Raw genomic sequence first — 16,495 nt, forward strand, 5'->3', positions numbered from 1 at the left:
AATCGCGATTAATTTTTTTGTTAATTGCATGAGTTAACTGATTAATCCATAGCCCTAGTTTTTTTTTTTCAAGAGTGTTTTCAAACAGTATTGCTTTTTGATCAGGTGAAATCAATAATGCAATACTTGTCAATGCATATAACTTACTCTTCAGGACTTTCCTCTTCTAATATATAAGGTAGATGGTAGTGCACTGGGTTGCTTAAGGCTAGAAAACTTGGAAGAAACTAAATCAGAGATGGGCAACTTTCAGGTAGTAGAGGGCTAAAGAATCCTCTAACACACTTTGGTGGGCCAGGCAGTGCGATGCGGGGGTGGGAGGCACCAGGGTGAGTTAGAGAGAAAGTCCATCCTGCACTCACTCTGCAGCAGCAGCTGCACCAACCCCCCTGCTCGGGTCTGTTGGCTCTCACCACAGCACGATGTGACAAATGCGTCCGTGCACATGCAGGCAGGGCCTTCGCCTCAGGATGTGCCACCTGCCCTCTTCCTGGCTCTGGCGCTGCTGGATCACCTACCCCAAGCTGGGCTGTGGCGAGCCAAATAAAATGATCCAGTGGGTCTGGTGTGGCCTCTGGGCCACCAGTTGCCCATCCTTGTACTAAATCAATGAGACACTACAAGGCCCAGTCAGCATGTATGGAATATTTGAACTCACTGAGTCTTGTTGCTTGCAGAGTGGCAAACTCTGGCTCTTGAGAAAGTGAGTCAGTGTCAGGCATTGTACAGAGGTATTGTGCAAGCTCTTTCTATACAGCTCTGCCAATGTAACATAATCCTCCCTGCTATTCCAGGTCCCTGTCTCTCCGGAGCAGAAGATCAGTAATACCAGATGATGTGAGAAAATGTTCACTTGAGGCAAAGCTGAGAAAGGCATCTAACTTACCAGTAATGGGTTTTTCAGACATACTGCCTCTGCACATCTACACTGTAGGAAGTTGCATGCCACACTCACAAGCCATGGAATCATTTAAAGTAGTAAAAGCAATAGCAGATAACTACAGCTATACAACAATGTTTTAAACCATCGCTGTAAAAGGCCCTTTGCTCTTAACAGTCTTTAACTCCTCTCTGTCTCAAAGTCTAAGCAAAAGGCTATGGAGGAGAGTCAGTGTGGACATACTCAGAAAACTTCAATTACTGATAGGTAACCCTCTTTTCTCCTTCATGAAAATTGCCTCTGCAGATCCCCACTGCAAGAGATTAACAAGCAGTTGAAATCCCAAGGACAGCGGCTGGGGATTTCTCATTCAAAAGGGAAGCTCCACTCTAAACTGGTTTCACTCATTCCTTTCAAACAGACCCTGGATGTTCATAACGTGCATTACTGTTCTTGGGAAGAAGAGGCAAGCAGAGCATCATCCAGGAAAATAGATGACGACTGTAGAAGCTCAAGCACCTGTTATGGAGTCCAAAGCCTATTCCCTCAAGCTGCAGAGCTAAGGAAAAAGAGGGTTTAATCATCTCTGAAGAGGAGAAAAATCACACGTGTAATTCTTTGAAGATGCCATCACACAGGCTTACTACTCTGGGGTCCACAGAGATCGCTGCAAAGCTCAAGAATAAGGTATTTCGCCTAGAACAGGTGACTGACCACTGACTCTAAAGGACCTAACTACCCAGCTTGCATGCAGACGTCACATACCTTCCCAAGAGCAGGAAAGCTTTAGCGTGAACATGGGCACACTGACAGAGCTTTACACTGAGCAGCTGTTTACTTCCACCACCATGACATTTACACTCAGCTAGGTTACAGCAGAAATGGCTAATAAACACACATTTATACATCTACAACAGTTTATTTTAAGACACTAATAAATTAAAGTACATTTAACTTACAATGGACAACCATCATGATGCACTGGTCCAGTCTCTGCTCCTTTATGGATGAAGGTGCCAAGTGAAAGGTCATGAAATCTTCTACCTAAAATCTTCCCATCTGGGATCTTAGTCCTTTCCCATTCAGCACACGTCAGACTTTGAACCAACACCACCCAGAAGCGTCTCTCTCTGGAGAAACAGTTGCACGTGCAAGCCCCTGCATCTCTCGTGTTCCACAGGTGTCTCCGCTTTCCTCTTGTTTCTGCCATCCTCACAACACACAGCACTTTCTTATCTCTCTCTAACACCTTATTGTTTCTTCCCTGACACAAATACTTTCCTACCTGAAATATAAATCAGACCCTCTAAGCTATGTTACCTATTAGCAGCATTTATTACTTTCAGCTTATTACAACTTTACCAGTCCTTAGATCAGGGGCATCCATAACTTGCCCAATCAAGTGCTGCATTGCACAGCATCCAAAGGAAACAGCATATCCACAGGAAGTGGGGCAGACAAACTATTTTTATCTTGAATATGGTGGCGCAAACCCACAGGGAGCAGGTGCCAGGATATAATGCTCCACCTTGATGCAGGTGACCGTCACACCATGTTAAAGCTGAAGATGGATGCCACTTCCAGAGAGATAAGGGCTGGGATTTTCAAACACGCTTAAATAGCATAGGAACACAAGTATCAGTGACTTTCAATGGGGCTTATATGCCTATGTCACTTAGGCACCTTTGAAAATACCACTCAAGAGCAGCAACATATTGCATTGGAGGATGTTGTGGTTAGTGCTTTGGCCATCCCTGCCTTAAATAATGTCTCACTAGCGGAGGGTGATTAAAGGGTTTGTAAGAGGAGCTCTCCACTCCATGATGGATGCAGAGGACTCTGGAGGTATAATAAATATATCTGGTGGGCCCCTCAGCATGTAGCGGAGCAGGCTCTGAGCTCTAAGGAAACCATGTGTGTTCTCTCATACAGGTCTCCTGCTCCAAGCTGTAAAATGTGATACCTCTAAAACTAAAAGCTTCATGTTCTCCCATCCCCGAAAAAAAGTGAAGTTGTTGCCATGGCAATTTCCTGAAGAGCTCCGTGATTTTACAGCAGCTGTATTTTCTGTTTGAAATTAAAGTGAATTCAGGCCTTACAGCTGGATACATCTGCAGATCCCCAGTTAGTCCAAGAAGTTTGTGGCCAGCAGGTTGAAGCTACGGCAGCCGACAGTCCAGAGGTTTAGCCACACTGAGTGTCAGAAGGGAACTCCCAGGGGCCAGAAAGCCTGATATCCGCAGTTATGGACCAAGAAACACAACTGACACACCCAATCACAATGAACATGGCCATCTGTCTCCATCAGGACATGCCACTGTATACCATACAGAACCTGTAACTGAAATGCAATGCGCGTACACAGCAAACCATGGGATTCCCGTGGAATGGAATTTTGCAGCCATTGTTAAGGTTCATTACCTCTCCAGTTAGCTTTGACTGTAGCAGACTTTACATCTTCTAGTCCAGTCTAACCTGATGTGACCCCAGTTCATCACTCCCCTTGTCCACCTAACTTCCACACCAGGTGGAAACAAGCATCTCATGTTACTGCTTTATCAACCCCACCCCCTCCTGGTTCCATCCCATCACACTACAGACGTCTACAGCAGAGACCCAGCTCTGCCCCCTTCAGTTTGTGTGAACATCCTTTTCATCCATGGGAATCAACAGGCTCGATCTCCCTGGAGAATTTGTGGCTCTCTTAATCACTTCCATCCACCTGGCAAGAGAAGACCAACAGAGCATTTACAACATTCAAGGCCACATCCTTTGCTTACAAAACATTTCTGGGTTCAAATGTATTGGATTGGCTGTTGATCTATGGAAAATTTCTACAGTACAAGAATAGCTTGCACTCCAGTATCACGCTTTTATCCAAGGATCTTCAAATGCTTTGGGTATGTCTTCACTTTGAGCTGGGTGGTGGTGGTTGGGGGAGAGTGATTCCCAGCTTGAGGAGACCTGAGCTAGCATGCTGAATAGAGGGCATAGCCATGGTAGCATGAGTACAGGAGGCACTACCCAACTCAAGTATTTGCCCATCAGTTGCTAGATATGTACTCAGGTCAGCTAGCCCTTCCCATTGCTCCCCCTGCCATGGCTACATTCTATTTTTAGTGAGCTACCTCAATCAGCGCTAGCGCAGGATGTCTCCTCAAGCTGGGAATCACCCCCCAAGTCAAAGTGCAAACACATACCCTGTAAAAACACTAAGGCTTGCAAACCCCTGTGAGATAGGCAGTCTGAACACCATTTTACTGCAGAGGGAAAAACGGGGTACAAAGAGAGGTGAAGGGATCTGATCAGCACCACACAGTGTGTGTAATGTCCTTACATTAATGAACAAACTGAGGGTAACATGTTAAAATGGCTCAGAATCTAAACACTATTTGGCAGGATCAATGTAGCCAAAGTGACAATTATGCCTTGCATATAATACACTACCATATACCATCAATAAAGTTGCTTTAAGAAGATAGACCAAATAGTCTATTTTTAACCTTCTTTTGGAAAGTTAAAGTCCCACAAAGGATGCTAACTAGCCTATTGCAACCTAGGAAAATATATAAAAAAGACGGAGGTCACGTAGTTGTGGGCTTGAAGCAGGTATTGGCTTGTCAACTGGATTGCATTAGAGGGAGTGTAACTCTCTTCAGGAGCCAGCAGTTTCCAGGAGTGAGGAAGTTTTGTTTTCTTCCTTCAACACAGCAATTACCCTGATTATCAGACTCTTTCCCCAATAGTTCTATGGGAGGACAACCTGCAAACAGTCAAGTGATTTCTCATCACTAACACCATGGAAGTTTATTTTGAACCACTCCCTATTTCAATCAAATAGACAACTGTATATTCAAGGTATGGAGAGCAGCTGGCACCAAATAACTTGCAGACATATTTGGCCCTTTGGATAATCATTCACAGACTTACATAAGGAGTCCCTAGATCAGTGGTTCTCAAACTTTCATACTGGTGACCCCCTTTATAAATTAAAAAAATGTTTTTAATATTGAACATTATAATAAATGCTGGAGGTGAAGCAGGGTTTGGGAGTGGAGGCGGACAGCTTGTGACCTCCCATGTAATAACCTCACAACCCCCAGTTTGAGAACCCCTGCCCTAGATCTAGTTTAATTGCCTTTCTCCATTTCACTGACTCAGGTTTGGTAGATAAATATCTATCCAACACTTTCAAGACCCTCAAGTCTAGTCTAAGTGTCTTAGGACTGTGAAAGGGATTAATATCTTCCATGAACAAGTTACTAAATGAAACCAGATCTTTTGTTAGATCCTAAGTCAGAGAAACCTGGGAGGATACCTCTGGAGATAACCAACATTGGAATGGAGGCCACAAGGCAATACCTAAAATATCCACTAGAGATTGTATTAGGAAAAACTCAGTATGAAAATTATACAGAAATTGTCTCTCCTGTTCCCTGGAGTAAACTGTACTGGGCTTGGGCCCTGCCTGAAGAGAAGACTGAACCCACTGTGGGTGATGCTGCCCAAGGGCAGTCTTGTTTTGGGAAGTTAGCACCATGCACCTGGTTTTGTAATCAGGCTCACTGGATTCTCCTGTATTTTTATTAGGAAAGCTCTCTTAATTTAAGAGGTTATCCTTGGCCACTGAGAACTATTTGAGACTGTACTTCTTTACAGAATGGAAAGAAACTCTTATAAAAGGGGTAAAAAACGTCCGACTCTCGCTATCATTCTGGAAATCAATACTTCTAGGAATCCAGTTACTGGGAAAAATATAGCAATTATGAAAAAAACTCTACATCAATTATATGTGGCTTGGAGATTTTTCTTAAACTTACTTTCTGAAAAAGTTAAAAAGATAGGGACTTGGTTGGAACTATTCCATAACACTGTGACCCATACAGTATGAAACTTGCTGACAAGAGTTTGATGCTCTCAAGTGGGGATGGGGAGACTTCTCTTTCCTTATAGGAGATAGACGGGAATATAGGGAGAACACAAAATAATATTGGCCCAAGAGATTATGTTCCTGCTTTCTAGAAGAAACTGTTTTCTGGTTCAATTGACTGATGTATAAAGTTGCACCTAGTTCTCTTGCATACAATATAAATTAAAAATGTAAGTTTTGAGTATGAATATATTTCAGTACAAACAGCATTCAAAAAATGTCACAGGGCAAGACAGTTGCAAAGACGGCAACAGAACGCAGAACTCCTATCTCCCAGCCGTGTGTTCTAACCTATATACCATGCTCCCTCTCTCTTTGAGAAACAAAAAGATTTCTGTTGTACCTAAATAACAACCTCTCTCAGTGAACTGTATGTCAAAGGCTGCCTGGGCCCAGTGTGGATATACTATGGGGTATGGTGGGCAAGGTAGTGGGCACCCACACAGAGGGTATATACCTCTACACATGCTACATTACCCAGATTCATTGGGATTTCTAGTATGTCACAGTGTAGAAGGAAGTTGGATCTCCAACTAGACAGAACCACCAGCCATAGGCGCCAACTCTGTATGTGCTCCAGGACCCACCAGCAGCCAAGCTCCCCTCCCCTCCCCCTCCCAGCAGCCTCCTGCCTGCCGGTGGCCCCACCAATCAACTCCTCCCCCCTCCCTCCCAGAGCCTCCCGCCTGCTGCGGATCAGCTGTTCCACGGCATGCAGGAGGTTCTGGGAGGGATGGGGAGCGAGGATGGGGCATGCTTGGGGGTGGAATTGGGTGGGAAGAGAGGGAGCGGGACTGGGGGCTTGGGGAAGGGGTAGAGTGGGGGTGGAGCTGGGGTGGGAAGAGGCAGGGCAGGGTTGGGAGCTTGGGGGAAGGGCCTGGGCCCTGGGGGAAACTTGGAAGCTGGTACCTCTGCCACCAGCTACTTCCCTCAGAAGGGAGTAGAGGTCTGAAGCAGTGACCACAGGGGAGCTTTGCAGCCATCAGGGATGGTGAGGGAAAAGATTCCCTCTTTCTAGGAACCCAGTGGATCCCCTTGGGGGTACTTGGATTGTGCACAGCAACAAGGATTGGGATCTACAATTTCAACTCTGGACTACCCACTTGTGGCTAAAGCAAATATTAGACTCTGAGATGGATGTAGGAACCCTAAATTTACCTCTCAAAGGTGTACTTGCTCTCAGCCCTGAAGAAATACACATGGGACTTGAACTGCAACTTGAAGACATAATCCTTCTGAATGCCATCTGCCTCCACTGGGGTGCTGACTGTGTAGCCAAGTAGTGGGAGACTGGCCAACGGATAATCATCCTGGAACATAGCCAAACAGTGCAGTTCTTGGTGAAAGCCATCCTTTACCAGTCAGCACATGGACAGCAATTGCAGAGCATGTGTTTGATCTTTCATATTGTACAGTCAAGAATGGCTTTATTTTCTCTTAGCAGGGGGTGAGAAGAGAAGCTGCCTTTCCATCTATTTTGAGACCCGTATGTTGTAAATTATGATGAATTTTTCCCCAAGCTTGCTTAGTTATTTTAATAAAATTACATGCCTCTATTCCCGTGTCTCTCACTGTCTCCTGGATTTCCCCCACTGTCTCTCTCAAATCCAGAGCACTATTCCCACAGCAAAACAAAGATTTTGTTCTCAGTAACACTGTTTTCTCAAGGCAAGAAGCCCATATAACATGAAAGAGGTTTACTGGGCTAATGAGGACTGAAGGAGCAGGTAGCATTGTGGCAACATTCACTACAGAAACATGCACAAATCACTCCACTGTCACAGGTATTCCTGAGGCTTATTTCAAATCATTAGTTGTGCTGAACTTTAAAAGGAGTGGGGAAGATTGGACTGGCATCTAAACACAAAGGAAAAGGAAAGGTGTAGGTGAAAGGTTCGTTAATCAACTTGACCTCCTTTAGCCACTACTTCAAGAGACTCCCACCCCTCACACTTCCCACTTACAAAACAGGATATCCTGATTAAAGCTGCGAGAGAAAGACCCTTAGCCCTAAGGAGCCTGGCTCCATTAATTGCTGCCTGCTATTTTTCTTGCTACATGCCTTTGGAGTTAGGCAATTCAGTGCAGATGATAGATGATTGCAAAATGCACCTAGAGGACAGTAAAGAGTTATAGCTGTGACTTCTGTCCAGTATCTCTCCCCTTGTCCCCATACTGTTCCACTACTTTAGCATACCTGGTGAGTTTTGTAGAAGAACAAACAGAAGTTGGTGAAGACAACCCAGAGCTTTTGCCAGCCATTACTATTTTTGAATTTCCTCAGCAGGTACCCTGAAAGCTGATTCTAGCAATGAAGAAAAAGAAAACAATGTGAGATCACTAATCACTCTCCCCAAGAACAAGACAAATACTGCTCCTGGCACTATTCCATATGCTGACTGATGTTCCCTATTGTGGCTGCTTCTAGACAATGCAGAACAGTTAACAGACAGTCCTTTTCCTATGCTTTTGGGAGGCTTCTAGGATGTTCCAGTTACTGATGGAATGCCTTAGCGCATTTTTGCATTGTCAATTTGCCACCTACACAAAATGGTCTGCTTTCACATTGCAAAACAGTTAAATATGCATGGCATTTTCACCTCAACAGAAGATGATTGAACTTGATTATGTGATTATTTACCAATTCTTACTGTATGGGTTTCTAATTCTATTATACCAATGATTTACCATCCATAGCACCTCACTAAGAAGAGAATGATCTTGAGCTCCCCAGAAATCTAGCCCTACCATTGTCGCCGTCCGCATCCTGTCTTCCTGAAACATGGTAAGAACTAATAGGCAACATCCACCAAGACATTGCATTCAGTTTGTGCGAGATCAAAAATAAAACATGAGAAGAAACAAGCAAAAAAAGTATTCTTGATTGACACTGGGGTTCTGGACTAGGATATGACTACATAAAGCTGAGCTAGAAGTGGACAGCATGTTGCAGGGAAGCATTATTTAAGTTAATATACTGGTATATTGGAACCTGAGTAATAGAATAGTGGTACAGTGAGATGAGAAACATCTAAAACTACAAGAAGGAATTACAGCATATTAGTTTTATATCTAATGAAAAAGAAAAAAGAAAGCCCAGAGTTTAGGTTGGTGTAGCATAAACTGAAAGGATATCAGGGCTATTTTTGGAAGGTGAGACAAAGATATCAATGGACTTCCACACCAATCACCAAACATCACAACTTCCATTCTGAATGTGTCAGGCATTCGCCCACTTGCACAATGTTTAGGGTGCAGGTGGGAGGAACTAGAATATTTTTCTGCTTTGGACTCAATTCAGTGTTTTAGAGGTGTTTTTACCTGAATCATGCATAAGTAATCAGATAGGGATAGGCTCTGGTTCCGGTACCAGCAGACATGGGTGATTGTGTTGGGCCGATGGGTCGGGCCCAGCAAATAGTGAGGCGAAAGCTCTGGAGAAACAGCAAGAAAGCAGAAAACTGAGCAGATAGAAAATAAATGGAGCTTTAGAAGAAGAAAAAGTGATGTAAGAAAAGCATCTGTTAAATGACAAAGGAATGTGAAAAAGTCATTGTATTAGAATCTGAAATACAGAGCAAAGCAAAAAGGTGCTGGGAGAACGCATACTGCAATCCTAGAGTCAGTGGTATAAAGCTCACAGCACTTCAGATATATCAGTGATCTGGTGGCATTCATAAATTTGCCAAAGGAAGCAAGGCCAGGTTCCTTCAAACGGGATCCAGTTTGCCTGCTGTCAAGAAGACAAACTCATGGTCTCCACGTCAATGTAAAAGGTTTATAAAACTTCCCACAAGGAGTTGATTAGTTTGCTATGTAAACCATGAAAATCTAGGTGCTCCAGTTTAATGCCCAGCTGCACTTCCTTCCATTAAACCCGAGTGCTTTGAGAACAGAACTCTCAGGAAGATAGGAAGGTGGAAATATGCAAAAGAACTAAAGTAACCATGTTTTCTCCTTCAAGGCAACTACTACATATTCCCACTTGTGGGAATCTAGCAAGCAGTACGATCCTCCTGGAAGGTGGGCCCTGGAGGTGTAACTAGACAAGGATTGCAGAACGGCCTCCCAAAGGAAGCCTCAAATCTGGATACAAATTCAAGAGTAATGCTGTGTGTACAGAAATCCAGGTGGCAGCCCTGCAGATTTTTATGGTGGAAACACAGGCAGAGTGAGCTCTAAGGCCTGGTCTACACTACGCGTTTAAACCGGTTTTAGGAGCGTTAAACCGATTTAACGCCACACCCGTCCACACTAAGAGGCCCTTTATATCGATATAAAGGGCTCTTTAAACCCGTTTCTGTACTCCTCCCCAACGAGAGGAGTAGCGCTAATATCGGTATTACCATATCGGATTAGGGTTAGTGTGGCCGCAAATCGACGGTATTGGCCTCTGGGCGGTATCCCACAGTGCACCACTGACCACTCTGGACAGCAATCAGAACTCGGATGCAGTGGCCAGGTAGACAGGAAAAGCCCCGCGAACTTTTGAATATCATTTCCTGTTTGCCCAGCGTGGAGCTCCGATCAGCACGGGTGGCGATGCAGTCTGAAATCCAAATCCAAAAAGAGCTCCAGCATGGACCGTACGGATGTGATCGCTGTTTGGGCAGGCAAATCTGTTCTATCAGAGCTCCGTTACAGAAGACGAAATTCCAAAGCATTTTTTAAAAATCTACAGACAGAGGCCACAGCAGGGACTCAGCACGCTGCTGCGTGACAAACGTAACGGAAAGCCAAAGAATCAAATGGACGCTCATGGAGGGAGGGAGGAGGGACTGAGGACTCAAGCTATCCCACAGTTCCTGCAGTCTCCGAAAAGCATTTGCATTCTTGGCTGAGCTCCCAATGCCTGTAGTGTCAAACACATTGTCCGCGGTGGTTCAGGGCATAGCTCGTCAATTTACCCCCCTCACCCACCCCCAGAAGTAGAAGGGAAAAAAATCCTCTCTTGACTCTTTTAAATGTCACCCTATGTTTACTGAATGCTGCTGATAGACACGATGCTGCAGCAGTCAACGGCAGCATCCTCGCCCCCCCCTCAAGGGTGGCTGGTGGTACAATATGGCTGATATCCATCATCATCATCAGCCTTGTGGCAGATGGTGCAGTGCAAAAGGACTGGTATCCGTCCTCATCATCAGCCCGTGAGTGCTCCTGGCTGGCCTCCGGTGAGGTCGGCTGGGGGCGACTGGGTAAAAAACTCCTGATCATTCCCAGTAGATGGTACAGTATGGCTGGTAACCATCTTCATCATAGCAACAGGGGGCTGAGCTCCATCAGCCTCCGCCTTTCATGTGTAAAGAAAAGATTCTGTTCTGCCTGGACTATCATAGCAGCGGGATGCTGGGCTCCTCTCCGCCACACTGCTTAATGTCCTGTCTGGACTATCATAGCAGCTGGAGGCTGCCTTCCCCTCATATCTCGCTAACAAGTCACTGTTTCTTATTCCTGCATTCTTTATTACTTCATCACACAATTGGGGGACACTGCAACGGTAGCCCAGGAAGGCTGGGGGAGGAGGGAATCAACAGGTGGGGTTGTTGCAGGGGCACCCCCTGTGAATGGCATACAGCTCATCACTTCTGCGGGAACTGACATGGAGCGGCTGTGCTCTCTGGTTCTCTGATACACTGGTTCTCTAGTACACTTGCCCCATATTCTAGGCAGGACTGATTCTATTTTTAGATACCATAAAGGAGGCATTGACTTGGGGAGTCATTCCCATTTTTGTCTTTTGCGTCCCCGGCCGATCTCAGCCAGGGGCACCTATGACAGCAGCAGATGGTGCAGCACAAAAGGACTGGTAACCGTCATCTCATTGCCAATTTACAATGACATGGTAGATGGTACAGAACGGCTGATAACCATCTCTGCTATCATACAAAAGCAAATGAATGCTGCTGTGTAGCGCTGCTGAATTGCCTCTGTCAGCGGCATCTAGTACACATACGGTGACAGTGACGAGAGGCAAAACAGGCTCCATGGTTGCCATGATATGGCGTCTGCCAGGGCAATCCAGGGAAAAAGGGCGCGAAATGATTGTCTGCCGTTGTTTCCCCGGAGGAAGAAATGACTGACGACATTTATCCAGAACCACCCGCGACAATGATTTTTGCCCCATCAGGCACTGGGATCTCAACCCAGAATTCCAAGGGGCGGAGGAGACTGCGGGAACTATAGGATAGCTACGGAATAGCTACTCACAGTGCAACGCTCCAGAAATCGATGCTAGCCTCGGACCGTGGACGTACACCACCGATTTAATGTGCTTAGTGTGGCCGCGTGCACTCGATTTTATACAATCTGTTTTACTAAACCGGTTTATGTAAATTCGGAATAATCCCGTAGTGTAGACGTACCCTGACACACTAAATACTGGCACACCAGCTAACATAGAACAAGTCTCTATAAACGGCTTGATACACTTAGACAAATGTTGAATAGAAATGGCACTCCCTGCTTCCCAAAGCTCAGCAGGGCTCATTCAGGGGAGGGAACATCGCACAAATGGGAATATGCAGAGGCCCTCTTGAAGGAGAAATAGTTCAACTTTATGAAAATATGGAGAGTAAAGCAGTTTCTAAGTCCAGGGACAATGAAGGAAGTACAGTAGCTAATTAGCACCCAATCCCAGGGTTCGGTAGCTCAGGATTGGCTCTAAACTAGAAAACCATTGGCAGAAAGAGAAAAATAGTCAGTTCCCTCTGGAGAGGCTGAGGATTTCAAGAAATTCAAGTTAAAAATTGTCTTAGAAGTTTCCTAGTTTTCCTTTTACATTTTTCGTCTTCAAAACACTCCCTTGAATAAGAACACTGTGGTAGAGTAGCAACATGTGTATATATACACACACACACAGACACACATGCATGTTTAAACATTTATTAGCCTTTCACTCACTCACTCTCTGATCACCACGGAAATGACTGATGGCAACAAACGTATACTGGAGAAAGATCAGGTGGTGAATGAGTTGAGACAGACATTGAGAAGTGAGAGCTGTGCCCTATAGGGTACCTCGACAGCCACACTGTGGTCAGTCATGGAGACACTGGTGTTGCGGTACCAGCACACATGCATTGTAGTGTTGGCACGGTGGTGGCTCTGCCTGTCCAGGGAACTACGAGAAGACTGTATGTCATCTTCGGATTCCTGCTCTAGAGAGACCTCATCAGAGGATCCTGGGGGAGGAGAATTCAGCGGCAGTTTAAGAAAACGGTGATACATAGTCTGTGGCAGAAACTGGGATTCCTTGGAACGTCTGCAACTTTTTCCTGAACCTACCCAACACTAACAGACAGCATGAGTGTGTTACACAGCTCCTGAAAGTCACACTGAACAGATCATTCTGGCTGTCACAATCCAACTGCATTTGGGATATCTGACTCATATTAAAACACTGAGCATATGTTTTACAACATCACATCCAGAGAAGGATGCGACTTGGAAAGAGCCCCTTCTCACTGTGCAACAGAGAAAATTCACTGAAAAAAGGAATATCACATGCTTCATCACAGACCACAGTAAAAAACAGCCTCTCGTAGTCTGAAAACAGTGTATCAGGAACTTCTTGTCCATCAAAGATACCAGCTTCTATGGACTGGAAAAAGCACTGTGTGGTTAAACAGAGGAATATTCTCCAAAATAAGAGATGGTTAAGGGGATTATGGACCATGCAAAACACATTATTGCTTTGCAGCACAAACTTCTATCTGCTGAGTCTCAAAATACCAGAAACATCACTATAGCTAGGGGAGTCTACTCTAAGGAAAATGAGGAAACAGCACTCCATTAGTATATACCACTTATCCTTCCTGTCTGAGAATTTGGAAGATGCAGGGATCACAGCACCATTTGCATTATGTTAATAAAGAAGGGAAATGCTACTTACTGTTAGAGCGATTACACATGGAGCTTTCCAAAAACGTGTCATACTTCTCACTAGATTTTTTGGCCATTTCAATCGCCATGTTTAGGTCTTCCATCCACTTCCTCATCTCCAGATGGGTACTGCAAAACAAAGAGTGCTGCTGGCTAAGCATCCTGGTTTTGGACTGGGACATAGTGCTAGATTTTTGAATCAAGATGAACTTTGATATCCCAGCATTTTGAGCTACCAAAATATGATGTTTGTTCACAGTTTATCATATAGCAACAGAAGCAGCTTTCCTGACAGGGAGTTAACTTCCACAACTTCATGTGTGCAAAGTCATAGAAAATTTCACTCCTCCCCATCCTCCTGCCATCTGAAATCAACCTGGGCTTGTTAGAAAAGTATAGAGGACAGTTGCAATGCTCATTGGCCCATCCTGTGTAATGGTAACTTAGTTAAGTTGATCTCCCCTGAACCTAATGCCCTCCAGACCTGAGCTATGACACTACTCTCAAGGGAGCTGATGTACTCAAATTTTTAAAACAGAAGCCCTTTAAAAAAATCCAACATTTCCCAACATAGATCACAGAATAGGAGACATTTGTGGTAACTAACTATAAGGAAAACCTAGTGACCTCAGATAACTATGTGGTAACTGCTGGCAAAAGCTGACTTTTTAGTTGGTGACCACTTTACTAAGGAATCACTTAGTAAAGTTTCAGAGTGGTAGCTGTGTTAGTCTGTATCAGCAAAAAGAACAGGAGTACTTGTGGCACCTTAGAGACTAAAAGACGGTTACTCACCGTGGTAACTGTTGTTCTTCGAGATGTGTTGCTCCTATCCATTCCAGTTAGGTGTGCGCGCCGCGCGTGCACGGCTCTTCGGAAGACTTTTACCCTAGCAACACTCGGTGGGTCGACTGGGCGCCCCCTGGAGTGGCGCCGCTATAGCGCAGGATATATACCCCTGCCGACCCATCCGCTCCTCAGTTCCTTCTTGCCGGCTACTCCGACAGTGGGGAAGGAGGGCGGGTCTGGAATGGATAGGAGCAACACATCTCGAAGAACAACAGTTACCACGGTGAGTAACCGTCTTTTCTTCTTCGAGTGATTGCTCCTATGCATTCCAGTTAGGTGATTCCCAAGCCTTATGTAGGCGGTGGGGTCGGAGTTAGATGCTGCAGGATGCAAACTTCCGTGCCAAAGGCTGCATCATCTCTGGACACTCGGCCCAATGAGGCAAAGGTGTGTACTAGCTGCACGACACATCCCCTGAAAGGGTATGTGGGCCAAGAAGGCAGCAGGGAAGCCTGAGCCCTGGTGGAATGTGCAGTAAGGTGGCTCCATGGAACATGGGCTAAATACAGGAGGCGCAGATGCACCAGTCATCGAAGATGAAATCCTCTAGGAGGAGACAGGTATGTCCCTCGTCCGGTATGCCAGTACGATGAAGATTCGGGGGTGTTACGCAAGGGCTTTGTCCGCTCGATATAGATTGCGGACGCCCTACGGACGTCTAGGGAGGGCAATTGTTGCTCTCCTTGCGATGAGTGTGGCTTCGGAAAGAAGACCGGAAGGAAGCTATCCTGGATGATATGAGAGGCTGACACCACCTTTAGGGAGGAAGGCCGGACACGGTCACAACTGCACTTGTCCTTGAGAGACACAGTATATCGTGGGTCCATCGCGAGCGCCTGAAGCTCGGAGACTCGTCTGGCCGATGGAAAGGCTACAAAGAAGACTGTCTTCCAGGACAGGTAGGCCAGCGAGCATGTCGTCAGTGTCCCGAATGGGCAATCATAAAACTGGCGAGAACCAGGTTGAAGACCCAGGTTGTGGCGGGAGCCAACCGGGGGGGGGGTATAATGCTCCAAGTCCTTGAGGAATCTAGAAACCACAAGGCGTAAGAATACGGAGCGGCCACTCCCCGCTGGGTGGAAGGGAGAGATGGCTGCCAAGAGTGCCCTTAATGAGGGCCGCGCCATGTGCTGCTGTTTGAGACCAGAGGTAGTCTAAGACGGACTGGATCGGGACCTCGGCGGGAGAAACATTGTGCGTTTCGTAGCAGCAGGAGAAACGCTTCCACTCTGCCAGATACGTTAACCGAGTGGAGGATCTCCTATCACCCAGGAGAATCCTGTAGAGCCGAGGCAGAACAATGTAATTCGGATCGGTTTAGCCACACAGCAGCCCTGCTGTGAGGTGCAGGGATTACCAGTCTGGATGGTGAAGCTTGCTGCGATCCCACGAAATGGGGTCTGGGCCAAGGGGTAGGGAAATAGGGTTGGCTACCAACAGGGGTAGCGACCTGGTGTAGCAGTGCTGCCTGGGATACGCTGGAGCGATCATGATCAGGTGCGCTCTGCCCCTGTGGAGTTTTAGCAGGGCTCTGCAAGCCAGCGGGAACGGTGGAAATTGGACAGCCGATGGCTCATCCACGGCATCAGAAACCTCTCCAAGACTGAGCCCGGGGAGAGGTCTTGGAATGAGGAGGACTTCTCTCTGTTTTCGCTCTCGTGGGAGTGAAGAGGGCTATGCGGGGAAAGACCCACTTCCGAAAAACGGAATGGATACTGTCCGGAGGGAACGACCACTTGTGAGACCGGAAGGATCTGCTGAGGCGATCCGCCAGCTGAAAAGCCTGGCATACAAGGCAGACTGCTCCCAGCTCTCAGACACTGATGTGTAAGGCCAGCTCTTGGGCCGACCAAAGGCCGTGAGTGCGAAGCTGACCCAGGTGAGCACGCAGCCGAGAGATGGGGTGTCCGTCATGAGGGACCCCGAGGGGTGAATGGAACAGCATCCCTGGATAC

At 46.1% G+C, this 16,495-nt stretch overlaps 1 protein-coding gene across 18 annotated transcripts in view; it reads right to left on the bottom strand.

The window, feature by feature from the left end:
• Positions 1-16,495, bottom strand: part of FARP2 (FERM, ARH/RhoGEF and pleckstrin domain protein 2) — a 209,780-nt gene continuing 193,285 nt past the window's right edge. For 13 of the 18 annotated variants that reach the window (XM_039487651.1, XM_039487643.1, XM_039487644.1 and 10 more), the window contains 5 exons: positions 13,702-13,820; positions 12,828-12,991; positions 8,008-8,115; positions 6,969-7,120; positions 2-3,602 (listed from right to left, as the gene is read on the bottom strand). In XM_039487651.1, coding sequence (XP_039343585.1) covers positions 3,512-3,602; positions 6,969-7,120; positions 8,008-8,115; positions 12,828-12,991; positions 13,702-13,820 — 634 coding nt within the window. In that variant the 3' untranslated portion in view covers positions 2-3,511. Of the gene's footprint in view, positions 3,603-6,968; positions 7,121-8,007; positions 8,116-9,131; positions 9,245-12,827; positions 12,992-13,701; positions 13,821-16,495 lie in introns of those variants that run through there. The other 5 variants (XM_039487654.1, XM_039487660.1, XM_039487655.1 and 2 more) reach the window with 4 other exon arrangements.

The sequence above is a fragment of the Mauremys reevesii genome, linkage group 9 (genome assembly GCF_016161935.1).
Source record: "Mauremys reevesii isolate NIE-2019 linkage group 9, ASM1616193v1, whole genome shotgun sequence".
Taxonomy (NCBI): Eukaryota; Metazoa; Chordata; order Testudines; family Geoemydidae; genus Mauremys; species Mauremys reevesii.